This window comes from Gopherus flavomarginatus, chromosome 8, assembly GCF_025201925.1.
Source record: "Gopherus flavomarginatus isolate rGopFla2 chromosome 8, rGopFla2.mat.asm, whole genome shotgun sequence".
In the NCBI taxonomy this organism is placed as follows: Eukaryota; Metazoa; Chordata; order Testudines; family Testudinidae; genus Gopherus; species Gopherus flavomarginatus.
Window position 1 is genome coordinate 109,819,487 of NC_066624.1, and position 27,349 is coordinate 109,846,835.

General features: G+C 51.6%; 1 protein-coding gene across 2 annotated transcripts in view; it reads right to left on the reverse strand.

Moving 5' to 3' along the window:
• Positions 1-4,350: 4,350 nt before the first annotated feature.
• Positions 4,351-27,349, reverse strand: part of MASP1 (MBL associated serine protease 1) — a 68,003-nt gene continuing 45,004 nt past the window's right edge. The window contains exons 11-16 of one of the 2 annotated variants that reach the window (XM_050964771.1): positions 13,534-13,668; positions 11,502-11,615; positions 10,852-11,037; positions 9,693-9,760; positions 6,773-6,872; positions 4,351-5,096 (exon numbers count right to left, since the gene is read on the reverse strand). In XM_050964771.1, the coding sequence (XP_050820728.1) occupies positions 4,906-5,096; positions 6,773-6,872; positions 9,693-9,760; positions 10,852-11,037; positions 11,502-11,615; positions 13,534-13,668 (794 nt within the window). In that variant the 3' untranslated portion in view covers positions 4,351-4,905. Of the gene's footprint in view, positions 5,097-6,772; positions 6,873-9,692; positions 9,761-10,851; positions 11,038-11,501; positions 11,616-13,533; positions 13,669-18,064; positions 20,110-27,349 lie in introns of those variants that run through there. The other variant, XM_050964769.1, reaches the window with a different exon arrangement.

The following is a 27,349-nucleotide window of genomic DNA, read 5'->3' on the forward strand; positions in this document are numbered from 1 at the left end:
GCTGGCTTACTGACCAGTAGGCATTAGGAGAAACCATTAGATCAGAGTTTAAAAAATAATATTATTGAGCAGTTATATTTTTGGAGCACAGGGCAAGCATTCCTGGACCATTGTTACCTCCATTTTGCAGATGGAGAAACTGAGGCACACAGCAGTAATGTGATATAGCACAGAAAGGCTGGGATTCAGTCTCAGTTCTTGGTGGAGGTGGAGCTCCAGAGCTGAATTTTGCAGCAGACCCATGCTGTTACCCAGCTCCTCTGTGATGGCTGAGTTACAGCTCGTGTGCGTGCATGTGTGTGTGTGTGTAAGGGTCAGTTACTGCAGCTGGCCATTCCCCCCAGGCCAGCAAGGTGGGAAAGCAAGGGCACACTGAGATTCTCCTCCTGAGGCTAGGTCTGTAGTAGCCCACCGTAGTGCCCTGTATCCCAGTGTCTCTGGGCCAATATTTCTCTGGCAAGCTGGGTGCTCCCTGGCAGTTTTTGCATGGTACGCACCGCTGACCCATTCTCCCTTGTCCTTGTTGTAGCCGGTCTGGAAGCTGCCACTGAGTGAGTTCGGTGGGCAGAACACAGGGGCCTGCCCGTGGTACACACCGTGCATAAGGCGTGTGCAGCTGCGGGTGCCCGACCCCTTGTTGGTCACAGAGTCAGTAAGTGGACATGCGCCATCCGAGTGACCTTGTCCTCGTCCTTGGACGCAGCAGCCAGACTCTGCCTGCCTTGTGCTCTCTGCAGACTCAGCCAGCCTCTGGCTGCAGAACAGGGCTTGTGCCACCCACAGGTCAAAAGGTGCCAGCAAAGGTGGTGTCCGTCATTGCTTTTTCTTTTCTCTTCTGCGCCCTGTTTTCTAGCCCTCTGCTGCAAGGATCAGCTGCTGGGTGAGCACAGAGGGGCCAAAGCCCTGCAGAGCACCTCTGTGCATTTAATGAACAGAGGGAAGTGAGGCCAGATGGGCTCTGGGTCCAGCACCAGTGGTTAACTGCAGAGCTATCAAAGGAGAGAAACGTTTCTTGTAGTAGCGATTCATCAGCTCTGGCTGGGTGATAGCCACTCTGGAGCTGTCAAAGTGTGGATCCTGGGGCCCAGGGGTTGATGCTACAGGAGCCAGACTTTGATTTTGCCCTTTCCTAAGAAAAAAAAGTCTTCCATTTCCTTTAGCCTCCAAACTAGGATTTTCAGGCCTGTGAAAGACACTCTATGGCAGTGGTTCTCACAGCCGGTCTGCTGCTTGTTCAGGGAAAGCCCCTGGCAGGCTGGTCCGGTTTGTTTACTTGCTGTGTCCGCAGGTTCGGCTGATCACGGCTCCCACTGGTTGTGGTTTGCTGCTCCAGGCCAATGGGGGCTGCGGGAAGCGGCACGGGCTGAGGGATGTGCTGGCCGCCCTTGTGTGTGTGTGTGTGTGTGTGTGAGTCTCACCTTCTTGGGGTTTTGCCTGGCTGAGCTGGGATCTCTCACCCCACAACAGGTCACCCCATTTTCCCCTTCCACTGTGTTTTCTGGGAAATGACCTAATGACCTTCTACCTGCCATTCTCTATATATCTCACCCATCCTGCCTTCCTCAGGGGAGAAAGACAGTCAGTCAGGATGTATCACCAGGGTCTCCCAGAAGTCAATGTCTGGCCCACTCCCCATTCTATGGCAGAGAGCTGCCCCCTCAACTCAAGCCATAGCAGGAAAGTAGAGGCACTGATTGGTTTTCAGCTAGTTTGATGTGAAATGTACTTTTTGGGGGCAGTTTACTACTTGCCCAGCTACATTGTTAATTTCTGTGTAACCCCTTTGGGGTTTAGAGAGCATGGCCCCTTTAAATCTTTCTCCCAGGGCGGAGGGGAAAAGTAAGAAAAAAAGAGGGAAACTCCAGGGGGGCAGCGCTGGAGCTCCAGGGAGAGGGGGCGGTCGGCAGGCCCTGGAGAAGTGAAGCAGGGAGAGCCTGCCTGAGGCCGGAGCAGGACAGATCCGATCGGGGACAGCCCAGGACAGGAGCCAAGAGGAGCCCTGTGCCGGGGGGAATCGCCTGAGAAGGACAGGCCGGAGCTGGACCCAGGATCACGGCTGCCCAGAGCTTGTGGGGCTGGGAGTACTGGGGCTGGTAACTCTGCATTGGGAACAAGAAGGGAGGCTGTAGCTAGTTAACTGGGGAGGGGGTCGCTCCATGGGGCTTTGCAGCGAGCGGCAGAAGAGGACACTGGAGGGGTTTGTTGGGGAAAAGTTTCACTGGCACCGAAGATGACCAGGAGCCTCCAAGACTCACCACGGGACTGGAACTTTGCTCAGGACTCCTGAACTCTGTGTGCAAACACACTGCTCAGTGTCTGCCCCTCCAGACTGTGCTCCCACAGGGCCTGTGGGGCCTTGGCTTGGATGCAGCCCTGTTCTACTGCCCCCCCTATATTTCCCCTTGTTGTTTTTCTCCTCTCATCCCTCTGTAAATAAATATCTCCCTTTCTTATATCCATTGTACTTTTCCAGTGGGTGGGTGTGTTCACTCTGGGGGGTTTGGAACACGTGCCCCTGGGGTGGAAGGGATTTCTCCTGCTGCATTCCTGCCCGCGCCTTCTCTTGGTGAAAGCTGCCTGCAGAGCAGACTCCATCTTGGCAATGAGGGCACTAAAGTTACCTCTGTTAGTCTCTCTGTTCTCAGGCTATGTGCAGCTACCTCCCTGCTGGCTGCCAAGTGCTTCTTTAAGGCTCTTACAAGGTTATAAATAATCGAACTGCGAGGCACAAGCCATAGTCATTTTTAACAAACTTTATTCACCTGCAGTTGTAGAAACCTGCTTCCAATCTTCCTGAGTGATGCTAGAAGAGCAATAGCTAAACGGCGGCCCTTACGGTAGCTCAAATGCAAGAGAGAATACGATGCCAAGTATTACACAGGTCATGTTGGAGTGCTGCACATGCACTGTGTTTCCTACATGTTGCATACATCTTCTATGTGCTTGATGTGTTTTTTGCATGTGTTACATGTTGCATCTTGCAAGGATCATTGTGTGTTTGGCTTGCCGGGCTGTGGACTGACTGAGGCAACCAGGTCTAGTGGATCTTTCAGGCCATGCCAACAAAGCCAGGAAAAGCAGATGTTGAAGCTGGCAGAGTTGACAGAACGGTGAGCCTTATTGTGTGATCACTGCAGCCTTCTGGTACCTGACTGGTGAGCATCACCCAGCAGGAGCAATGGTGACCTAGGCCTGATTCAAAGCCCACTGAAATTTGCTTCTGTCTATTGAGTTCAGTGGGCTTTGGATAGATCCTGTGGGCACCATTTGTCTCAGCATCACCTTATTTTAATAGGCTTTAATTAGAGTATCAGCCATGGAACTCCTCAAGTGCAAAAGCTAGATGCCACCAGCAGGCCTGTGTATCCCAGTAGGCAGTGGGTCTGACCCGGCTGCTGCTCTGCTCAGGGGGAGTTTTGTTAGTGGTTTCAAGGGGGGCAGAATCAGGGCATCGATTTGGACAAAGTTCCACTCGCTGTAAACCCTCCTCTCCTTTCCTTTGGTACGAATATTGGGTATTGACAGAATAACATTGTTTAACCTGTGGGTTACTGAGACGCAGCTGCCTACTGGAGACAACAGTCATTGGCAAAGGGAATGGAGAAGTTACACTGCCAAATTTAGAGCCCATCTAATAGTACGCTGAGGAGAGAACTTGAAACATCCAAGGGTCCAGGACCCTTTTGCTCTGGCAGATCCTGAATTCAGAGCGGCTGCATGTTTTGAAAGACATTCTTCTGCCTAGGTAAAGTTCACCTCTGGGGCAGAGCCGGACATGCCACCTAAGTCCCACTTATGACTTAAATGTGATATAGGTCTTGTGTTGGCTTTACACAGAGGGGTGACGTTCATCCACTCTGTTCCCAGAAGCAGAGAAGTATCTTTCTCAGGCTTGTGTCTGAAGAAATGTTTTTTAACCCCGGAAAGCTTATGCCCAAATAAATCTGTTAAACTTTAAGGTGCCACCGGACTCCTTGTTGTTCTTATGGATACAGACTAACACGGCTGCCCCCCTGATACTATCTTTTCCAGGATTGATCCTGGAAGTATTACTGGGTGTAGTACACCTCTACCCCATTATAACGCCACCCAATATAACACGAATTCGGACATAACGCAGTAAAACAGTGCTCCGGGGGGGCGGGGCTTCGCACTCCAGTGGATCAAAGCAAGTTCGATATAACTCGGTTTCACCTATAACACGGTAAGATTTTTTGGCTCCCAAGGACAGTGTTATATCGAGGTAGAGGTGTCCTTTGAATGCTCCTATTAGCATCACAGTAAGGAATACTTCAGTATTTGCAGCCTTGGGCCCTTTGCTTGCATAGCATAGGCTGCCAATTAATTAGAAGCACTTTACAAATATTCAGTGGTCTTAAAGATAATTGGTTTAAGGAGCAAACTTTCCTTTGCAGTGGTTCATAACAGAGAAGTTTTGCAAAAGCCTAGCTTTTTTTTTTTTTTTTTAAAGTCTTACCGTCTTTGTAAAACCCCAAACTCTAGCAGGGTTCCCCCCAGGCTAGATCATTAGTATTGATTATGGCATCGGGTTTATCCTGTCCTTTCCTGGCAAGTGCACAGTTACAAGAAATTGCACAGCTGTCCGTGGCTGGCTGGAAATCAAGGGGAAATTGACTTATTCCCGGAGGATCGGCTGCAGAGATGGGCTCAGGTCACAGGTCAGTTCAGGTAGGTGCAGGAATCCAGTCTTTCCTGCCACTATATGCTGAGGGAATTTACACTCTGAGGCATCCAAGGCATCTCCCTGAGGTGGCTTTTTTTGGCAGAAATTGGAACAACCCATTTATGTATCACTGACTTCATTGTCTGCTGCTGAACTGGCAAACTTGCTGCACCTCCCAGCTGTTCTCACCTAGCCAGGGGTTGTGAGCAGGCCAGAGAAATTCAATATTCCACCCCAGTGACCTGCTTAATCCAGGCCAAGCTCTTGGACACACTGGAGTACACTCCATACCGATTGTTCTGCCCGCATCCATCTCCCCAGGACACCGTGCCAATCAGCTGCCAGTGGTTATTCTGGTTGCTTAATGTGACCATGGGCCCCCCTGAATCTCCACTACAAGCATCTTTTCCTCCTGTGGGAAGAAGAGAAGGGTGGTCATTTCTGGGGTGCCCAAGGGACCCAAACGTGCTGCAGACTTTGCAAATTGCTACTCCAACGTTACGGACAGGGTTAGCCACGTGCCCCCACTAAAATGCAGCCACCTCTGAGTGGCAAACGTGGCAACTATTTACCACACAGCAAGGCTGAGAAATGATTTAAGATGGGAAGGGAGGAAGAATTCTGGACCTAGTTGAAACTAAAGGAGAAATAGAGGGAGGTAGAATGACCCAACCTAAAATTTGGTCAGGACATCAGAGTTAACACACTGATATGGAAAGTTGTGTAGAACTTTTAGTGACTACATGTGGCCAGGACCTTGGTTTGATAGTTCATGCAAAGTAGGGTGACCAGATGTCCCAGATTTATAGGGACAGTCCTGATGTTTGTGGCTTTGTCTTATATAAGCACCTATTACTTCTCATCCCATCCTGATTTTTCAGACTTGGTATCTGGTCACCCCAACCCAAAGACATCCATCACAGGAGAAAATATGGGTTAACTCCTCAAGCTAGTTTCAAGGAGATGTGAAAACCAGATGTTACCGCATCTTATCAGGAAACAGGACCTGGCATTGTATGGGCGAATTTATCTGTCCGGAACCAAACCGGATGCTGCATCCCCTTTGAATCCCCTGCAGGAGCTACATGGAGTAAACCTCTATCCATACACCCATCCCCACTGCAGAGCTTCCCAGAGCTCGTGGCTGTAAGGCCAGACGGTGAGCATCCGTTCTGATATCCTGGCCGGCGCAGGCCAGGGGAGCTCACCCAGGAATTCCTGACAACAGCCCAATAACTTTTGGTTGCATTAGATCAGAGATTTTCAAAGTGTGGGGCATGACACTATGGAAGGTACAAAGGGGAAAGATAGCTCACTGGTTTGAGTATTGGCCTGCTAAACCCACGGTTATGAGTTCAGTTTTTGAGGGGGGCATTTAGAGATCTGGGGCAAAAATGTGTCAGGGATGGTACTTGGTCCTGCTGTGAAGGAAGGGGACTGGACTCAATGACCTTTCAAGGTCCCTTCCACTTCTATGATTTTATGACCGGACAGGGCTGCGCTGAAGGGCCAGGGTCAGCAGAGGGATCTGTCCGGATGGGAAGCAGGAAGGGCTTTGTGTAGGCAGCCTCGGCTGCCAGGATCAGGCTCCCCCCTGGCTGCAGCCACAAGGTGCAGTCACCCTCCTTTTCTGGAGGGGCAGACACGGACTCTGAGTAGGGGGCTGCAGGCTGCATCCTGGGAGTACTGCTCTTTCCCTGCAAGACAGAGCCCCTTGCTGGCCCTAGCCCTCAGCACAGCCTCAAGGCACAGAGCCCCAGCCACGTCCCCTGATGGATAGAGCCCGTGCAGGGGAAGCAGACGGGGCCATGCTGATGGGTCACACCATGCAGTGGGGCAGCACAAGGGCTGTGCATCTCTTCAATCCACTGTAAGCTCTGCTGGTTGCCGCGTAAGCCTCATGCTGACCTCTGCACAGGGTGACATGCCCTCTGCCGCCTCTTTGGATGAGGAGTTGGTAAAGAGCTGTGACCCCCTTAGAGTTCAACCCCTAGCCAGGTGTTTTAGCATGAGGGTGAGATCTTCCCACCAGGGCATATGGAAGGACACACTTGCATTAAAGCTTGTTTGGATAGAATGGAGCTGCACCTTCTTGCTCTCCAGCGCAGATCATATCGTCCGTCACCTTTTTCTGCAGCCTCGCATAGGCTTCCTGGCACAACGCGTGGTCAGTGAGCGGGATCTCAATCTGCAAGACAGGGAAACTAGGTAGTTACCAGGTGCCCATTGCCTAGCGGCGGCCCCTGCTGTACCTACGCAGGCTTGGAAGGATCATATCTGTAGTGGTAAATGTCACTAAATCTCACACACCCGTATCCTGTAGACACATAAACTTCACACACACAAACCAACGGAAAAATATTTCCGTCGAGAGCAACTGAAATTCACACATTGCTCAAGTCAGAAAAATGCTGCTTGAGAACTTGTGAGCATTTGAGTCGAGGCTAAAATTTTGACATCTGATGGTCGCAGTGTGCATCGTAATGGTTTATAAAGCTTTAACTTTTTGAATGTCAGCCTCAACGGGCATGAAATAATTATCCGAGCCCCACCTTTGTTTGAACTTCCCAGGATTTCCCACACCTATGAATACTGTCATGGATAAATATTGGGGAAAAAAAGCAGATAAATAAACATCAATATTATTCACTGAAATGATAAAGAAAATACAAAGTGAGTTTGCAAGCACCTCCCCCCCACCTTCTCTTTCTAATATCCTGGAACTGACACAGCTACAGCTACAGAAGCCCAAACATCCTTTATTCTTTGTTATACACACCCTTGGCTGGGGGTGGGAAGCAGGGATTGAACCTGGAACATCTGGATCCCAAAGCAAAAGTGTCGACGGCTTGAGCCAAAGGAGCCTTCCCCCCTTCTCAATGCTGTAGCAGGTTTCTTAATTGCTACGTGGCCGAGCCGCTGTCAGAGGCATCAGACCACCACAACAAGCTGGCTTGGGGCATACACCTGTAACCACATCAGTTAACCTATAAAAATCAGAGATGGAGAAGACTCAGCTCCTTGTGTACACTGACCCAGCTCCTTGTGTACAGCTTCCTTGTCATGTCCTACTAGAAGAGGGCAGGAGTGGGCGTTCACACCGAATGCCATCACGTAAAGGGTCTAGTCCTGCCGTCAGATATGTGTCTGCAGTTCCCGTTCACACTCAGGTGTTTGACCACAGAGTCTGGCCCAAAGCACGATGGAACAGGGAGCTAGCTGGAAAAGCCGCCGGCGTTAGTAAATCCAGCAATGGAAGGGATGAACACAGCTTAGGTGCAAGAAGGGACATGAGGACACAGCAGCTCTCGCTAAGCAGAGGTGGTGGGATGAGGAGGTGGACGTGGGGCTCCTAGGTGCTAGGGGGGATGATTACAGGCTCTCCCAATATTTGCTAAAAGGTGTAATAAACTCTCCCTGAGCTGCTCTGGTCTCCACTGCATTGCTCCCTGCCCTCATCACTCCACCAGTGCCCCAGCCTCTTCCATGCACTTGTCTGCTTCTCCCATACACCTCATTGCACCTTCTTCCATGCTGCTCTCTGAGAACTGATCTGCAAGGCCACCAACATGGCCTCCTTTCAGACCCACCCTTACCACGATGCCTACAAGCAACTGACCTGCTAACCATGGATCGGTTGAGGGTGTCTGTGTATTTGTGTATTTGTTCTCAAACACACACACAAATGCTACCTATTCTTGATTGTCTCCTGTGCTCTTCTTGACTTTGTAGGTTTTGTCTACACTGCGATCCCAAATGTGACTCCAGATCAGGTAGACAGACCCATGCTAGCTTTACCCATGCTAGCCTGGTGAAAAATATCAGTGTAGATGCAGCGGCGTAGGCTACAGCATGGGCTGTGTGAGCATGCCAGAAACCCTGGGAACATGCTCACATTGCTGCATTCAAAGAGGAGTTATTGGTGGGATGTCCGAAGGCCTGTGTTATACAGGAGGTCTGAGTAAGTGATGACAGCGGTTCCTTCAGGCCTTGAAATCTAATCAGTGATTGCACTCAGACCTCAGATTGCTGTGGATGTTAAGCTCTTCAAGACAAGGACCACATGTTCCTGTGTATGTGGACAGCCCTTGACCACGTTGTGGGCACCACCATTATCCAAACAAATAATAATTATGCTCCATGGGCTAAACTGGCACCATGAGATCTGCCTGTAGGTCCCCCAGCACCTCCTGTTGGGGTTTGTCTGGGAAAAGGATGACTAGGATGAGCCATCTGGGCTGACTTGCAAACTAACATCACACTGAAGCAACAGGTGAGGCCCGGTGGGGCTCGAGTTAGTAGAATATACCATGTTCCCATCTGATGCAGCGTTGTAAAGGGAGAGAAAGCCAAGCCACTTGGATTCCATTAGCACAGCTGATATTACACATCTCCAGTCAGTGCTGAAGATTTGACCTGCTTCTCTTTTGGACTCTGCTGCTGGCAGCCTCATCCGCAATCGATGTTTTCATGAAGTGGTTGAGCAAAACGCTCATATTTGCTCATTGCTCAACACGTGTCTGTTGGTTTCTCCCAGGTCACCGGCCATGTGCAGTGAGTTTGGGGAAATGATGCTAGGCCGAGGGGTGGGTTTACTCACATTCAAGGCCTGGTGGCTGTTTGACTGCAGCGGTGTACACAACAGTCATGGAGTTTGGATCCACTCTGGCTTTAGACAGATTCATTTTTCTGCAGAGTTTTCCAGGCATGGCACCCGGCAAGGCTACCACGATTCCAGCAGCCCTTGCACTGCATCGACAGCGGCACTTCCTGCCATGTCCGTGGTGCTGCTCGGCTCACAGCGCTGGACAAACCCGAACTCTCGCTCGGCTGCAGAGAAGGAGGCCAGCACCAGCATCCTCATTTTACAGCTGCTGTAGCTGAGGCACATGAGGGGAAGTCACATGCCCGAGGTCACAGAGGAGGCCTGTGTCAGAGGCAGGACACTGGATCCCACCCCTGTGCTCAGGGCCCTAGATCCTGGTATTCTCAGGTTAATAATTCTCACCTCCATCAAGGCTTCAGGGTGTTTTTGCAAGAATTCCTTCCCCCATCCGCTGACAATAACCATGGCATCTGAAAGCAAAATCAAGAAGAGTTTGCTCGCGAAGGAATACTCGGGTGTGGGAAGAAGATTCTGCTATTAACCCCTGATGAACATGGCAGTGAATCAGTCTCCGTGTTAGCATCTTTCTAAGCCATTCCTTCACTACCCCAGAACTGGCCTGTGCCCAGGCAACTGTTAGCTCCCTCAAAGCAGATTTTGTATCCAACATGCCTGGTTTGTTTTACAAGAGGAGTCCAGGCCAGGCGTATAAATCCCTTTCATGCAGCCTGCTGCATCGTTAATCCTTAAAAGTGCATCCTTCCACTTAGCTGCTCTGATATTGGCCTGAGGCACCGATCCTAGCTTGTAAGTCCCCTCTTCTGAAACTAGGTGCAGGATCCCAGGCAAAGGAGGTCTCGGGAGGGATGGCTGCCTGGGGAGATGTGATGCTCACACACATGGCGAGCAGTTCTTGAGACAGTCTGTGTCTGACTGTCTCGGGAAGAGGAGATGCCTTTTGGAACAGTCCTCTGCCCGCTTTGCCTAAAGGCAACAGGATAAAGGACACAGCAGCCAGGAGAACCAGAGAGAAAGGAAAAACTGGGGGTTGGATCAAAGAATCGCTTGGGTCAGAGCTGGGCACCGCTAGGTCATTTAGTCCATTCTGATCCCAAGTCAAGCTTGTCCCTATCACATATTTGCCAGCACTTTGTCCAGTGAGTGACATGAAGGCCCATCCAAACCTCCCTTGGGGAGACAATGCCATTGTCCCATAACAAACGCCTCACAGCCTGGCTGGGTGTCGTGAAAATCTTCCTAGCTTTTGGATCAGTTTTGCCCCATGGCCTCTCACTAATAGCCCCTTCAAGGACCATAAGCACTTCCTCTCCACCCTCCTTGGGGTCTCTGTCTTGCACATATCTTTTGGTTACCACCTGAGTCTGTGTTTAGCCTGGCTGTTGGGCTTTATGGCCTGCTTGCAGTGGGAGCTGCCAACCGATTGGCTCCTCTGCAAGGTCAGTTCCTGAATCTCAAGAGCCGTAGCTGGTTTTTTGTTGCCCGTTCCGGAGCTGGCCAAGAGCTGTCCCTGGGTGGGCAAGGAGAAAGAACCAGCTCTTGCCTTTGTGGTGCGAGCCATCAGGAAAGCAAATCGGCATCACGAAATCATTCAGCACCGCCTGCTCAGACAGCTCCACCAGGCCTATGTCGTACTGCAAGGTGGCCGCCCTGTAGGAGGGGTGGATGATGATGTTCTTTGGCTGCAGCTGCTGCTCTGTGTCGTCTTGCTTTAAAGTCCGGTGTTTCCCTGTGACGGAAGGAGGGCCAGGGAGAGGTGACTACGTGCAGTTATGGGAGGCCAACACCCTGCCTTCCCAAAGAGGAATGAATTCCCATTAAAGTCGTTCGGGGGCTTGGAGAAGCAAATAGCTCAGAGCAGGACACATTTTAGCAGATTTATGCCTGGCAGACATAACTTATCGTCATGGCACAACTAGGCAGCGAACCCCACTCAGCAGGCGGGGGCAGAGAGGAGCCACAAAGAACATCAGAGACTGGATAGTGAAGAGTTTCTGGAGGAAGTGGTGAGCCAGTGTGTGAACCAAGGACACAGACAGCAGTCGCACAGGGGAATGGCATAGAGGGTGCTGGCGTGAGTCCACTTTGCCTTTAATTACCCAGGCCATGGGATCGTGGGAGATGGCCATGACCTGTCACTGCCCCATCGCCACCCCTTGGGCCAGTGTGCAGTGCGGACTGCTGGTCACTCACCCATGATTATTCTGAATGAGGAAGGGCTGAGAACATCCGAGCTGCGGAAAACTGGGTTCTCTGGTTCCAGTTCCTGGTGGAGGCAGTGAGCAGCAGTGACAATCCACTTGGTTCCTAGAACACAACAGAGTCAGCACATCTGTCCAGTCCAGCCCAGTTCCCATGCATGGGATAGCCCACAACACCTGTCCAGCCCAGTCCCCACCCATGGGATAACCCACAACACCTGTCCAGCCCAGTCCCCACCCATAGGATAGCCCACAACACCCGTCCAGCCCAGTCCCCACCCATGGGATAGCCCACAACACCCGTCCAGCCCAGTCCCCACCCATGGGATAGCCCACAACACCCGCCCAGCCCAGTCCCCACCCATGGGATAGCCCACAACACCTGCCCAGCCCAGTCTCCACCCATGGGATAGCCCGCAACACTGACCTCCTCTCTAACAATAACCCTGCTTATAATGTACATGGCACCTTTTATCTAAGGCTCTGCAGGCACTTTACGCAGAACAGTTACATCTCTCAGCACTTCTGCTCCATGGGGTGCACCCTGCTGAGAAAACATCAGATGCCCTCCAGGCCATCTGCTGCTTTCAAAAGGTTTCTTGGTCCCCAGGGCTGGGCGGTTGTGGCGTCTGAACTCCTTCCACAGAGGTGGGGACGAGGGTGTGTGTGTATCATTAACACCTGTATGTGGGGTCTGCACTAGGGCCAGACACTGCCTACGCCCAAATGGGACCAAGAATCTGTGTGCTGGACTCTGGGTTGAACTGGGGCTCACATGGGAGGTAGGCCTTGTTCTGAATTTCACCCCATGCGCAGAGGGGCTGCTCCACAGTCCTGAGGCCGGGGGCTTAGCACAAGAGAGAGGCCGCCAAAGCCCACTGACCCTAAGGGTGAAGGCCAAGACCATAACAGGGTTAAAAAAAGAACTAGATAAGTTCATGGTGGATAGGTCCATCGATGACTATTAGCCAGGATGGGCAGGGATGGTGTCCCTAGCCTCTGTTTGCCAGAAGATGGGAACGGGTGACAGGGGATGGATCACTTGGTGATTCCCTGTTCTGTTCATTCCCTCTGGAGCACCTGGCACTGGCCACTGTCAGTAGACAGGACACCGGGCTAGATGGACCTTTGGTCTGACTCATTATGGCCCTTCTTACGTTCTTAAATCTCCTTGATAGCCCATCCTCCAGCAGTGCGTGTGATCAGACACCAGGGGCGTGGCTCACTTAACCGTCACTGGTGGGTTCATGTCTTGTGTGTGGCCTCCAAACCATCCCCATTTCTGACCCAGGGCAGCATGAGGGGGTGTCAGAGATACCTTTCTGGAAAATTATCCCCTTTGCTGGCTGCCTGGTTGGAAGATAAAGGTCTTGTTCCATCCACAGAAAAAAATTAGTCACCCACTGGCAGCCAGCTGCCCCTTCTCCCCACCAGTGCCTCTCGCCTGCTTGCTGCCTCACCGGTCAGCGCCTCCCCCTCCCTCCTAGCACCTACCGCCTGCCATGATCAGCTGTTTCGTGGCATGCTGGAGGCTTTGGGAGGGAGGGGGAGGAGTGGGGATGGGGCACATTGGAAGGAGGGGCAGAACTGGGCAGGAAAGAGGCAGGGCAGGAAAAGATGGGGTTATGGGGTGGGGGAAGGGCCTGGGGTGGAGCGGGGTTGAGCATGGCCCGGAGGAAGCTGGCGCTTATGTCGTGTCTGAAGAGATGAGGGGAGAACCTTGGTCTCTGATCTGAATTTCCTTCTCTCAGTAAAACAAACTCTGCTCCCCTTTGCACTTAGTGATGGCTTCATAGCCCTCCGTGGTCACTGAGCATCCAGTGTCTAACTCATGGCTTTGCAATGCACTCCGTGGTCTCTGGGAAGCATTGTGTCAAACCAGATTTGATTCCACATTGCGCCATACGAATCGCCAGTCAAGCCGGGCTTACTCATTTTCCCGCTAATTCTTCAGGCTGTTGCATCAGAGCATTAGCGCTCCAGTCATCAACTCAGATTACGCCGAGTACCAAAGAGATTCTTACCTAGCAGAGAGCCTCCGCAGACGGGCCGTCCTCCCCTATGTAGCATGGCGATCCACGGAGATATTCCTCGCTGGGCATAGCGTCCACTGGAAATCCGGGCCAGCCAACTCCTGGAAAACTTTGGCTTCCCACACACTGAAACCGCAAGGAATAAGGTGAGACACACACCAAACCCACCTGAGACGCCAAGTTTTCTAGTGTAGATGGAACAAATCCCCAGATCAGTTGTTTACTTCAGTTTTATTGAGAATTTGAGTAAAACTGGAGTGAAGATTGAGTCAGGACCTCTGGGTTTGGCCTAGTCAGAAGTTACTACAAGACATCACAAGAAATCATCTCCTGTTGAATTCTAAATAGTTCCCAAGAGCCCTTTCCCCTCAGTTCACCTCTCTCTCATATGATGTCATTTCTCTAAATATATCCAGCGTAAGTGTGATGGAGTTACCTGGGAGTTATCATGGAGCAAAATACCGCCCCTTTAGCATCGCTGAGACCCAACCAATGGGGATCCCAGGCCTCCAGAGGCTCATGGAGCAACTCACTTTGCAGCCTGTATTCTGTAGATTTTGTTTTTCTTTAAATATGGAGCTGCACTTTGGGACAAGTCCTGAGTCCCTTGGCTCAGGTCTTATGCAGGCAAGTTGCCAAGGCAGCCGACGGCAGTAGGCGGGGAGAGTTCCATGCTGAGCCGGCGCAACCCTTAGGCGACCTGGGTGGTTGCCTAGGGCGCTGACATTTGGGGGGTGGAGGGCGGCGACCACAGCGGCCAAACATCCAACCGCAGCGGTTGTCGGTGGTGTTTCAGGGAAGGGACCTTCCGCTGCCTCTGTCGGGGGAGCCATTTTGGGGGCGGGACCTTCCGCCACCTAGGGCACCAAAAAGTCTGCAGGCGCTCCTGGTTCCAGAGGTGGCCAAGTGACTTAGAAGCACAAATAACACTGAAAGTCAATGGGACTGATGCTCGTAAATCACGGAAAGTTTGTCTTACATGGTGCTGTAAACCAGGGTCTTCATAGCTCTATCATAGAGCTGTGACTCAGGTCCACAGCTGGTCATGCTGCAGTGCGGATGCAGGCCTAGCTGCAGACCCGAGTTAGAAGGTCAGCATGGTTCAGTATAGACACGTTAGCACGGCTGGGAGACCCAGGTCCAGCGACAGTAAACCCAGTCTTGGAAACACCAAGTCCACAACCCCAGGTCCCACAGACCCTGGACAAGTTCATGGAGGATAGGTCCATTGATGGCTGTTGGGATGTGCAGGGATGGTGTCCCTAGCCTCTGTTTTCCAGAAGCAGGGAATAGGCGACAAGGGATGGATCACTTGGTGATTCCCTGTTCTGTTCATTCCCTCTGAGACACCTGGCATTGGCCACTGTTGGAAGATAGGACACTAGGCTAGATGGACCATTGGTCTGACCCAGCATGGCCACTCTTATATTTTTATAGCCTAGCACATGCAGTGTCGCACTGATCATAAATCCAGTATGTGCATGGGCCATGGTGTCCCATGGTTTGACTCTGAAGCATGTAGGTTACTCTTTCTAAAGGAAGGCACTATTCACTGGGGATGATGGGATGGGAATCAAAGGCCTGGCACTTTGCGGGGCTGAACTGCACTCAAAGAATTAGCCATGCTGGAAGATGGACCAGCACTCAAGAGTGAGGACTGGGGTGGTGGATTGGCACGGCACATGCCAGCAGCTGGGGATGGGTTGGCATGGCATGAAAAGCTGTCAAACCACTTGGAACCTTGAAAGTAACCTTCTAGTTAGCCCCTGTCCCTCTCTTGCCTTTATTAGAAGGATGTTTGCATGGAGGTATTTGCTTGTTTCCTATGAGTTCCTCTGCTCCTTCCTCTCTGCCTGAAGACATGTCTCAGATGCAGAGGAATGCGTTCCCCAATCTGCAGTCTTCAGCAAGGAAAGGACACTTAGTCATTAGTAGGTTAAATCCCACTGATGCACACAGGGCTAAAGTGATTGTGGATCAGGAAGGAACTCCCCACCCAAGGGCACACTGGTAGGACCCTGGAGTGATGTTTCACTTCCCTTTGGGAGCAGGGATTGTCTGCTGGGATCAAATAGGTGTATCCACAAATGGCTAGTTCCCCGTGGCCACAGGGGCTGGGCGTTGGTGAGCCTCACCCGTCCCATTATTCCCCCTGCCTTGATGCATTATTTTTGTGATTGGATTAAGAAGAGGATAAAGCTAGTGGTGCCAGGGCATTGGGAGGGGACGCACATAAAGAAGAAGACCCGAGGTTGTGGAAAGGGAGGAGCACACCAGGGTGAATGCAGGGTGCAGTCCCATGAACTTCTCCCGGTTAGAACAGTGGATTGCCAGCTAACATGCTTTGTATATACCAGGGCTTTATTTCCTTCCCGCTCAGAATGATACAGACTGTCCATACACAGCGTTCGACAACTGACAGAATAGAGTACAAAAAATATAATATCTTCTAGCTACGCGGCATAGTTGGGAGTACAGGCCGTAGCATGTGTGTACAATAGACACGTTCCTTTGGTCTCTGGAGGATCTCTTTCCTCCTGCGCCTATACGCACTGCTTAAATGATTGTGGGTCAAAGCCTGAGGGTCTAGCTCAGTGTTTGCTCACCCCACACCCAGGTAAAACTCCCAAGGTCTGAGTAAAACCAAGCCAGAATAGTAAGGTTCGGCCCAACAGAAGCTACATGCACATATCCATCGGAGAGCAGCTGCCCTTTCATGTTTTACTAACCGGCATCGCTGTGGGAGTGTATGTGGGGGTTCACAAGCACACAGAGGAGACCAACCCTCATGAGAGAGACAGTTTAAACACCTAATGAGCTAGACATGCATGGAGTGGGTTTTTTTGGTCAGTAAGCATCGCTTTCGCTGAAATGGTAAATAAATGATACTTTGCTTTAAGGTGGCATCTGGCCAGTGGCTACCACCGTCCTGGCCCATTGCAGGAGCTGAACATAATGGGAGTGTATCCCAGACCCACTCTGAGAGAGGGAGAATCGCCTGACTCCACCCTATGCCAGCTGACGACTTGAGGCCCGAGGTTCAGGATGGGGGAGGCGCTCAGAGAGACCAGGATGGGACAGCAGTGCCATTTGCCCAGTAGCTGTGACATGTACCACACCCAGAAATGAGTCTCCAGTGAGCCTGGGGTTGACTTCTGCCGAAATCTGTGTCAGTTTATGGAGTCATGCTGAAGCCATCCAAACTCAGGAGTTTTATGTGGCCTCAATGTGCAATCAAGGGAAACACAGGAGGTTTGATTCAGTTTGGCTTTGGGAACCCTCCAACGCAAAGCAGAATTCAAATGGGGCATATCCTACTGGAAATGAAGTGCAAGGAAAGGATTGCAAATGCCTGCCAAGCCGCACAGTTCTGGAAGAGAAGGAAGAATATATTGCAGTGTGTGTGTAGTGTGGATGCAAGCCCCACAAATTTGCCTTGCTTTATTCTGCTTTATCCTCTGCCTGTCTCGCTCTCGGAACAAGCTGGGTTTGCCAGCAAGAGGGATTTGTCCTCTCACCAGCCGTTGATGGTGTTAAGCTCCAACACGTGTGCTGCAAGTCACAGCAGGACATGCTCAGCGGGGACAATGCGGCCCATGTAACTCTAGAGCAGGGGAAGGGTCATGCATAGTAAGTGCCATGAAATGCACCCAGAGTTTCCCCATCTGGGATAAAGCTCAGACCCTTGCTTGGCAGTCTGCGCTTTGTAGGGGGAAGAAGGAAAAGCCTGGGCATAGTACAGTACAGAGGTCTCTCAATGGCTGCACCTCCCTGTGTTGTGCTTATAGGCTTCTCATGGCACAGGTGGAATGGGAGTATCCTTATCATCGCTGAAGAACTGATGCTATTCTAGGAAAGGGAGCCTCCCAGCCCCTAGCCTAGGGCACAATGGAAGGGCGCGGGATGGGTTAAAGTTTAGCACGTGCGCAGTCTCAGCACGGAGAAGACGGAGGCGGGAACAGCCGGGAAAGCATGCACCGGGACTTTCTTGCTAACCACTGGGCTTGATTTGGAGCTGATGGTGAACATCAGTCCAGGGGTTGCTGAAGTCAGTGGAGTGACTCTGGATTTACACCAGTGTAAACGATATCAGGACCTGGCCTCAGAGGTAGGGTGACCAGATCACCACACTAAAATATCGGGACACATTGGGGTGCCATCTGCCACATCCACAGTGCACTCCCACTCACTCCAGGCTCCGCCCTCACTCTGCCCCAGGTCCTGCCCCCTCCCTGCTCAGCCCCCCCCCACCGCACCCTTCCTCATCCCCTGGCCTGCTGCTGGCTTGTTGCATCCCTCCTCAGTCCCCCACCCACCGCTCGCCTCCCCCACTGCTCGCTCGCCCGCCCACCGCTCCCCTCTTCACCCCCCCACTCAGCACTCACCCCTACGGCATCAACTTTCCCTCTGCCAGGTGAGTGCTTGCCCACCCTCTGCCTCTTCCTGCCCCTGCACCGCCCTCGCCCTGCCCCCATTTCACCCCCTTCCCCCAAGTCCCTCCCCCACCCTGCCTCTTCTCCACCTCCTCCCCTGAGCGTGCTGCATCTCTGCTTCTTCCCCCTCCCTCCTGGAAAGCGCTAAGTGCTGCCAAACAGCTGGAGAGGGGGAGGAGCAGGGACCCGGAGTGCTGGGCGAGGGGGAGAAGGAGGTGAGGATGGGGGAGCTTGGCTGCAATTTTTCCCTGTGGGTGCTCCAGCCCTGGAGCACCCACAGGGTCAGAGCCTCCCTCCCGCTCACCTCCTTACCTGAATATCGGGACAAGTGGCGTCCCGATCGTACTTTGATCGGGACACGGGACAAAGGGTTAAATATCGGGACAGTCCCAATTTTATCGGGACATCTGGTCACTCTACTCTGAAGACAGAGCTGGGATATCTTGTTTCACTCTGAATTCTGGTCAGTGACCCCCCTACCCCCAAATGCATGTCAGTTAAGGGCCTGATTCCAGATTCTGGTGCCTTGACCTAGCCAGTTCTAGCCAGAAGTCCTGGTGGAACCATGGCCTTTATTCCGGCCTGATGTTAGGACACCACTGACTGCCTGGTGCTGAAGGGAGCTCTCAGCAGGAGTTTGGTTTGAAGATAAAGCAGGATAAAGAGATAAGCAAGAATCCCCTCCCCTGTTATCGCTACCAAGGAGGTGAGCTCTTTGTCTAGAGTCAGGGTGAGGGGCTTTGTGGGCCCTGTGTCACTACAGCTGGGTTTTCCTGCCTCTCTCCACCCCAGAGGAATTTCAGAAGTGGGTTAGTGCTGGTGGAATGTGCTGGCTTGACAGCCTGGGTGCTGATGGCCTCTCTGCACAGCAGCAGGGCATGGCTTCCCCCGTGAGGGTACATCAACCCTGACCTGAAGGAACCATCCCCTGGCAAGTGTGAGAGTGCAAGTCAGTCTCCACAGCCCCACCCAGTCCTTGGCCCCTCTGCCGAGACGCCGGCACAGGGGCCAGGTAGCCGTGGTGGTATCTTCTGGGTGACGTGGCTGCCTGTCCTGCTAAGGAACCTGGCTGAGGCCCATCAGCTCATTTCCCATGAGGTGCCGAGCGGACGTTTCCTACGACAGTGCATGAAGGAACGTGATGCAGAGCAAACCCCGTGAAATAAGGCTGGAGGGGACTGAGAGTTGCTGTTATTGGTTGCAGAAGACCAGAGTAGTGCCTGCTGGCTGGGGCGAGCTCATCTCTTCAGTTCAGGATCCAGGAATGTCCACCTGTGTGAGGATCCCATCTTCTCCTCTACCCAGTCCACGTAGTTAGACACTTTGGTGTACACTCCATACACTTGCTTGCTTCCGCACTCTTCTGGCCCACCCCACGAGACCAGGCCTTGGGCCACCCACCTCTGGGTCCTGGGGTCCTGAATGACGAAGGCTCCTCCACTGTCTCCCAGGCAGGTGTCCTTCCCCCCTTCGTAATAGCCAGCACAGAACATGTTCTCAGTCACGCTGTAGTTGCCTGAGCGGGACTCGTAGCTGGTCTTGCATTCGGCATGCAGCACAACCGGCAGCTTGACGTACTGCAGGATGTCGGACAGCGTCCTCATACCCGAGCTGATGATCTCGTCCACGGTGATGTTGGGGTTGGAGATGCCCCAACCGGCCACCAGGCCCAAAGTGTTGGGGTGAGGCCCTTCCAGCTCATGCTCAAACTGGGGCAGGCAGACTGGCATTACGTAGGCGTCCATGGTCACCTTCTCCTTCAGCTTGACCAGGGCGATGTCATGGTTGTAGTTCTGGATGTCGAAGCCCCCATGCAGGATGATCTCCTCCACTGTCCGGTTCACGGCATCCTTCTTGTTCCTCACGTCATGTAGGCCCAGGTAGACGGTGACGTGCTCCTTGGACACCGGGATGACAGTGTTGTCCCGGCGCTGGGAGCGGAGGACATGAGCTGCCGTCAGCACCCAGGAGTCAGAGAGGAGGGCCCCACTGCCGAACCACTTGTCGTTGGGGACCCTGGATGTGTCCTCCACCACGATCAGGGCCTGCCAAGGGAAGAAGCCGAGCTCTGCGTTCCGCCCTCCAATGATGCGCTTGATTATCCCGGGCAGAGGGCGAACTGGCTGGCCACACACTGGTGAGAGAAAGGACAGGACAGTTAATCTAACAGGGGCGAGCACTTCACAGGAAACAGCAGAAAGACGATTCTCCAGTAGATTATGCCAGTTTGGATTGGTCTCTTAAGAACCAAATACTCTTATTTCTGTGCCCAGGGGACAATCCTTGTTCTCGTGGACATTTGTGCTGGAAAAGACCCAACCCCATCTGCCTCTGCAGGTTTGGTTCCTACAATATATGCACCAGGGTGACGAGCAGGCTGATTTTAAATGACATGGGCACCCCAATGCCATGTCCTGAATAGGCCCTCTCTGTTATGTCTGGTATATAAATTTTTCTACCTTGTTTGCATCCCTAAAGATAGTCACTTACCCCATCATTTTGTACCTTCCTAGCTTGGTGGAAGGTGGAATTACTTGGGTTGGGATGGACCCTCTAGTGGAGTACCATGGTCCATTACGCTTGTGCTGTGACAGGGATGGTGATGATGGTGGTAGTGATAATAACCATAATTGCTTAGCAGTTCCAGAGCCTTATTCTGCTCCTGTTAGTGTCAGTCAAGGCCTATATGGGCTTCTCCAGAGTCTGCTGAAGTCCCTGGGTCTGTCCCTTGATTTCAGTGGGTTTTGGAGTAGGGCCAGGTTACTTCCATCACTGGGTCTGAGCAGCCCTGTAGACAGGGCATTGGAATGTACCGCAGGAGACCTGGGTTTTGGTCCTACCTCTACCACTGATCTCCTGAGTGACCTTGGGCAAGTCACTTTGTGCCTCAGTTTCATCTCCCCCTATTTTTCTGTCTTGTCTATTTAGACAGTGAATTGCTGGCAGAGCCGGAAAAAGAACCAGGTTCTTCTGACTCCTGCCCATGTCCTTGCCTCTAGGTCATCCTCCTTTCCCTTGGTGACCTCTGTCCTGCGCTGTCATTGACGTATTTAATTAAATGAACTATGCTTGCACTCTACTACCAATGCATGGCAGGGTTTCTGCTTGGATTTCTGACCACACAGGACAGACTCACACTGGAGGAAGGATATGCTGTAAGTAGGCAATGTGCCATATTATCAGCATCACTTAGGCGGAAAAGATAGGCCCATGGCATAATCTACCAGCAATGATGCATGTACGCTGCCTAGCATCATCCATCATTGCACCTTTGAAGCCCAGAATACCTTCACGGGGGCGGGGGAAGAGTTTGAACTCTCTCCATCCCCCCCCAACACACACACTGAAACGAGGCTGCAAGGGTCCCACCGCCAGTGCACCTCGCCCAGAATTGGACAGTCTTCGGTTCTAACCTAGGCTGGCAAATGAAACAGAACAAAAACAAGTTGCACCATCCCCACCCCGCCCTGGAGCTGGGATGGAGGGATTTGTGGAACTAGACCCCACCCCCGGTTTTCCATCATTGTGCCGTGCAAGTCAAGCTGGAATGCAACACCTGTGTAGATTAAATCGAATTAATCCCAAGACCCATGGCTCAGTTAATGGGATGGACTCCTTTATACCCAGGATCCCGTATCCGTTCTTCTGCCGCATCATAGACCTTGTGGCCATGTTCTGTGCCCTCAACAGACATCACTGGTCTTCTTGCAGCTCTCAAAGGAAAATCATTCGGTTTCCTTATGCATTTGATATATTACTGGGCCGATGCCAGAAGAACCTCAGAAACAGGGAGCTGAGGCCCAGCTCACTGGCACCAGTTTTGCACTGATGTAACTCAGCTGATTTCGTAGGAGTTAGGCTCTGATCCAGCAAAGCAGCTAAGCCTGTGTGTAACCTTACGTGTGTGAGGAATCCGTTGACTTGAATCAGGCCTTGCTCCTGTGTCACTGAGAACAACATCAGGCCTCTGGTCTTTATCTGTGGACCATGTAGGTGGGTATCATCCCACTTATGCTAAGACCCCAAAATACTAGGCCGAGGTTACATGTCTTCTGCAGTGTCCTAGATATGCAGGGCCGTACCTTGTGTTTCAGTGACAAACCGGGTTGCAGTTTAAATGGCCATTCTAAAACTATGCTTTAATCGATGCTATTAACAAGACTGGTGCAAACTGATGCTAAATAAAGACCTGATCCAGCAAAATATATACAGAAATAAAAGAGAAATAATAAATATTAACAACAGGAGGCCAAAGGTTTACTGGTCTAGTGGATGGGTGGGGGGAAATAATAGACATGATATATCTTGACTTAAATGAAACTATAGTGAGGCTTTTGACACAGTCCCACATGACATTCTCATAAGCCAACTAGGGAGCTGTGGTCTAGATGGATGCCCCAGTGGCTGGAAGACCTTGCTCAATGGTTCACAGTCAGACTGGGAGGACGTACCTAGTGGAGTCCCACCAGGGACAGTCCTGCGTCTGGTACTGTTCAATATTTTCATTAGTGACTTGCATAGTGGAGTGAAGAGTGTGACTTTAAAATCTGCAGATGACACCAAGCTTGGGAGGGGTTGCTAGCACTTTGGAGGCCAGGATTAGAATTTAAAACGACCTTGACAAATTGGAGAACTGCTCTGAAACCAGCCAAATGACATTCAGTAAAGCAGAGCGCTATGCTTAGGAAGGAAAACTCAAAGGCACAACTACAAAACAGGGAATAACTGGCTAGGTGATAGCACTGCTGAACAGGAGCTGGGGGCTATAGCAGATCACAAACTGACTGAGTCTACAATGGGATGCAGCTGCCAAAAAGGCTAATGTCATTCTGGGGTACATTAACAGGAGTGTAATATATAGATATAGGAGGCAATTGTCCTGCTTTATGTGGCACTGGTGAAGCCTCAGTTAGAATCATAGAATATCAGGGTTGGAAGGGACCTCAGAAGGTCATCTAGTCCAATGCCCTGCCTGAAGCAGGACCAATCCCCAGACAGATTTTTGCCCTAGATGGCCCCTCAAGAACTGAGCTTACAAGCCTGGGTTCAGTAACCCAATACTCAAACCACTGAACTATCCCTCCCCTGCAGTACTAGGGCTAATTCTGGGCACCACCCTTTAGAAAAGATGTAGCTAAAATGGAGCAAGTCCAGAAGAGAGCAACAAATATGAGAAAAGGTTTGAAACCCTGACTTATGAGGGAAGGTTAAAAATACTGTGCCTGCTTAGTCTTAGTCCTTGTGGGGGGACCTGATCACAGTCTTTAAATATGTTAAGGGCTGTTATAAAGAGGATGGTGATCAATTGTTCTCCATGTCCACTGAAGGTAGGACTAGAAGTAATGGGCTTCATCTGCAGCAAGGGAGATGTAGGTTGGATATTAGGAAAAGCTTTCTAACTCTAAGGGCTGGTAAGCTCTGGAACAGGCTTCCAAGGGAGGTTTTGGAATCCCCATCAGCGGAGGATTTTAAGAAGAAGTTGGCCAAACACCAGCTGGGGTTGGTGAAGGTTTACGCGGTCCTGTCTCAGCACAGGGGGGTGGACCAGCTGACCTCTTGAGGTCCCTTTCAGCTTCACACATCTGATTCTGCAGAAGCCTGACATTCTTGTGCAATTTTGACTCAGTCCATACTCATGCGACTTTCCCATCCAGTCAGTTCCTGCTCTCTGGGAGGCTAGGGGAACTGAACACCGACTCTCTCACCGTGCACCCCCTTTGTGGAAATGTTCTCGCTGCTGGCTCAGCTCCTTGTCCCAAGATCTGTTTGATACAAGGGTTCTTTAAGAAAACCCAGCTGATATGCGGAGGGTACACAGTGTTCTGGTGCATCCAGGACAGCTGTCTTCCCCTAATGACTCCACGAGCAGTGATTCCTCTCCAGCCCACCCCCACATTTCTGGCTACCAAACAGCCTTCCCCTTTGCCAGGCTGATGCAAGCAAATTGGTTTGGCTGCCAAGCGCAGCAGTGTAGGCTTTAAAAGCCTGATCCATAGCCCACTGTAATCAATAGGCCCCAAATTAGTCTCTCAAGAGCCCTAATAAGCTACTCCTATGCCTGTGAATTATCCTCTTAACTGTTTCTCCAATTCATTTCACTCCGCTGGGGAAGGAAAGGTGCCCACTAGAGGAAGACGGCTGGCAGTTCCGATTTCTAGCCAGGCATTCCAAGGGAGGCTGGCAAGCTGGGGAACAGAGTGGAGAAGATAAAAGAAAGCAATAGGAGGACAGATCGCGGCGGTTCTGTTTGGTGCTTGGGAAAGTGGACCACGGAGCAAGCCAGGGACAGATTCAGACACTCACAGACTTCAGTGAGGGCAGCCAATAAGCAGCTGATTGGGTTGATTCACGGCTCACAGCCACATGCTCAATCCAGTAGACTGCTCTGCCTCTCCAGGAGAGGCCCTGGCGGTTAAGGAAGCACGATAATGCTGAGCTCCATAATACGGAGCAGGGACGTGATCATCTTCATTCCTCTGTGCTGCCGATTTTGTTACACCAGCATGACACTGTTCTGTCTGAAATCCAGCACTGGGGAGAGTCTGACTTGAACAGGTGAAACCTCCTGGAAATGTGTGTGTGTACATGTGTGTACATGTACATGTAAGTGAGTGGGCATGTGTATGTCCGTGTGTGTGTACACGTGTGTATGTGTGTAGGTGTACGTATGTGTATGTGTGTATGCGTACATGTGTGTGCACGCTTATGTGTGTGTGCACATGTACATTTGTGTATGTATACGCATGTGTATCTGTGTGTACGCGTGTGTGCATGTGTGTGTATATGTGTGTACGTGTATGCCTGTACAGGCACATGTGTATGTATGTGTGTACAGGCACATGTGTATGTATGTGTGTACAGGCACATGTGTGTATGTACATGTACATGTGTGTGTGTGTGTGCATGGAGGTGTATGGGTGTGTATGTGTATTTGCATATGTGTGCACATGCACAGGTGTGTATGTGCTGTAACAGACCCAAACCAGTGGGGTACAGGAGTCTGGTAGAGGGCAAATATATTGGTCACTGGATGAGTAGTTTTCTGTTCCCTGAGTGACCAGAGCAGGGGCTGCACTAGAGTAATCAGGAACCTGCTAGAATCAATTAAGGCAGATGGGCTAATTAGATCACCTGCAGCCAATCAAGGCAGGCTAATCAGGGCCCCTGGGTTTAAAAAGGAGCTCACTCCAGGGGAGGGGAAGAGCAAGAACTAGAGCAGAGGAAATGAAGTGGTGTCTGTCTGTCTGTGTTCGCTCGCTCGCTCGCTCGCTCGCTCGCTGCTGGAGGATTGAGGAGTACAAGTGTTATCAGACACCAGGAGGAAGGTCCTGTGGTGAGGATAAAGAAGGTGCTTGGAGGAAGCCATGGGGAAGTAGCCCAGGGAGTTGTAGCTGTCATGCAGCTGTTACAGGAGGCACTCTAGACAGCTGCAATCCACAGGGCCCTGGGCTGGAACCTGGAGTAGAAGGTGGGCCTGGGTTCCCCTCAAACCTCCCAACTCCTGATCAGACACAGGAGGAGTTGATCCAGACTGTGGGGAAGATCACTGAGGTGAGCAAATCTGCCACTAAGCGCAGGAACCACCAAGGTAGAGGAGGAACTTTGTCACAGTGCATATGTGCACATGTATGTGTGTATAGGTGTACATGTGTTGTGATGGTGCAAGGCCAGATAGCTACAGTAAAGTACTGAGGAACAGGTATGTTAGCCCCAGGCTAAACAAATCCCTGGTACCATGGTAACCAAATGGCAGTTGCTCCAGGTTAATCAAGACACCTGGGGCCAATTAAGCTCCTTCAGAAGGCAGTGGAGATAGCTATATTGATTGGGACATCTGAAGCCAATCAAGGGCTGGCTGGAACTAGTTAAAAGCCTCCTAGTTAGTCTGTGAGGTGTGCATGTGAGGAGCTGGGAGCAAGAGGTGCAAGGAGCTGAGAGTGAGTAGACATATTGCTGGAGGACTGAGGAGTACAAGCATTATCAGACATCAGGAGGAAGGTCCGGTGGTGAAGATAAAGAAGGTGTTGGGAGGAAGCCATGGGGAAGTAGCTGTCATACAGCTGTACCAGGAGGCACTCTAGACAGCTGCAGTCCACAGGGCCCTGGGCTGGAACCTGGAGTACAGGGTAGGCCTGGGTTCTCCCCAAACCTCCCAACTCCTGATCTGACACAGGAGGAGATGACCCAGACTGTGGGTTCCACCAGATCACTGAGGTGAGCAAATCTGCCAATAAGCGCAGGACTCACCAAGGTAGAGGAAGAACTTTGTCACAGTGTGTACAAGTATGTATGTATGTGCATGTGTTTGTATTTGTATGTGTCTGTACATGTATATGCATGTGTACATGTGTATGAATCTGTGTGTATATGTGCATGTGTACATGCGTCTGTGTGCATATATATGTGTGAATGAGTGTGTGCGTGTTTAGGTTCTCTGCCATGTCAAATACTGTCAGGAATATAAAATGCACTTAGCCAAACAGTTCCTGTATCCCAGCTCTGTCAGGCTGCTGGGAAGCTGCCTTTCCTCCTAAGGTGATGGGCTGCGTTTAGAGGAAGCTCTTCTAGCCAAATATTTAGTCTAATAAAAATCTAAGACACACTGAAAGCCCTGGAACTGCTCTTGCTAACGGCAGGCAGAGGGTGCAGAGCAGAGGCTGAGAGGGGTAGTGATGGGCACCTGGCTGGAGCCAAAGGGAGAGAGGAATCTAACCGCAGCTGAACTGATGCAGATATTTGGACAGTTTTCTCCCCGCTGTCACACTTCATTACCCCTGAGTCTCTGTGCTCCTGGCTGCCCTCAGGTCTCAGAAGCGGGTGCACTGGAAGTGGTGCACAAAGGCTGCCTGCATCAAGTCCTTAGCCCAGACAGAAGCACCAATGACTCAAGTCCAAGTGTTTGTCACCGTAGGCTCCCAGTCGTGTTATCTGGAGCTGCAGCACCATGGAGGCAGGACCAGTGCTACCATTTAGGCAACCTAGGCAACGGCCTAGGGCGCCAGAATTTTTGGGGGGCACTATTTTGCAGGGGGGGGCACGCGGCTCCAATGGACCTACCGCAGTCATTTCGGCGGATGGTCCGCTGCTGGAAAGGCTCTGGTGGAGCTGCCGCAGTCATTTCGGCGGACGGTGCGCTGGTCTAAAGGCTCTGGTGGACCTACTGCAGTCATGCCTGCGGCAGGTCCACCGGAGCCTTTAGACCAGCGGACCGCCCGCTGGCATGACTGCGGTAGGTCCACCGGACCCGCGGGGGCGCTGAAATGGCCGTCTGCCTAGGGCGTCAGAAACCCTGGCACCGCTCCTGCATGGAAGGGGGCAAGGAGCAGCCAGAGAAGAGGAGGTTGCCACAGTCATGGCTTAGGGGGTTTTCACAT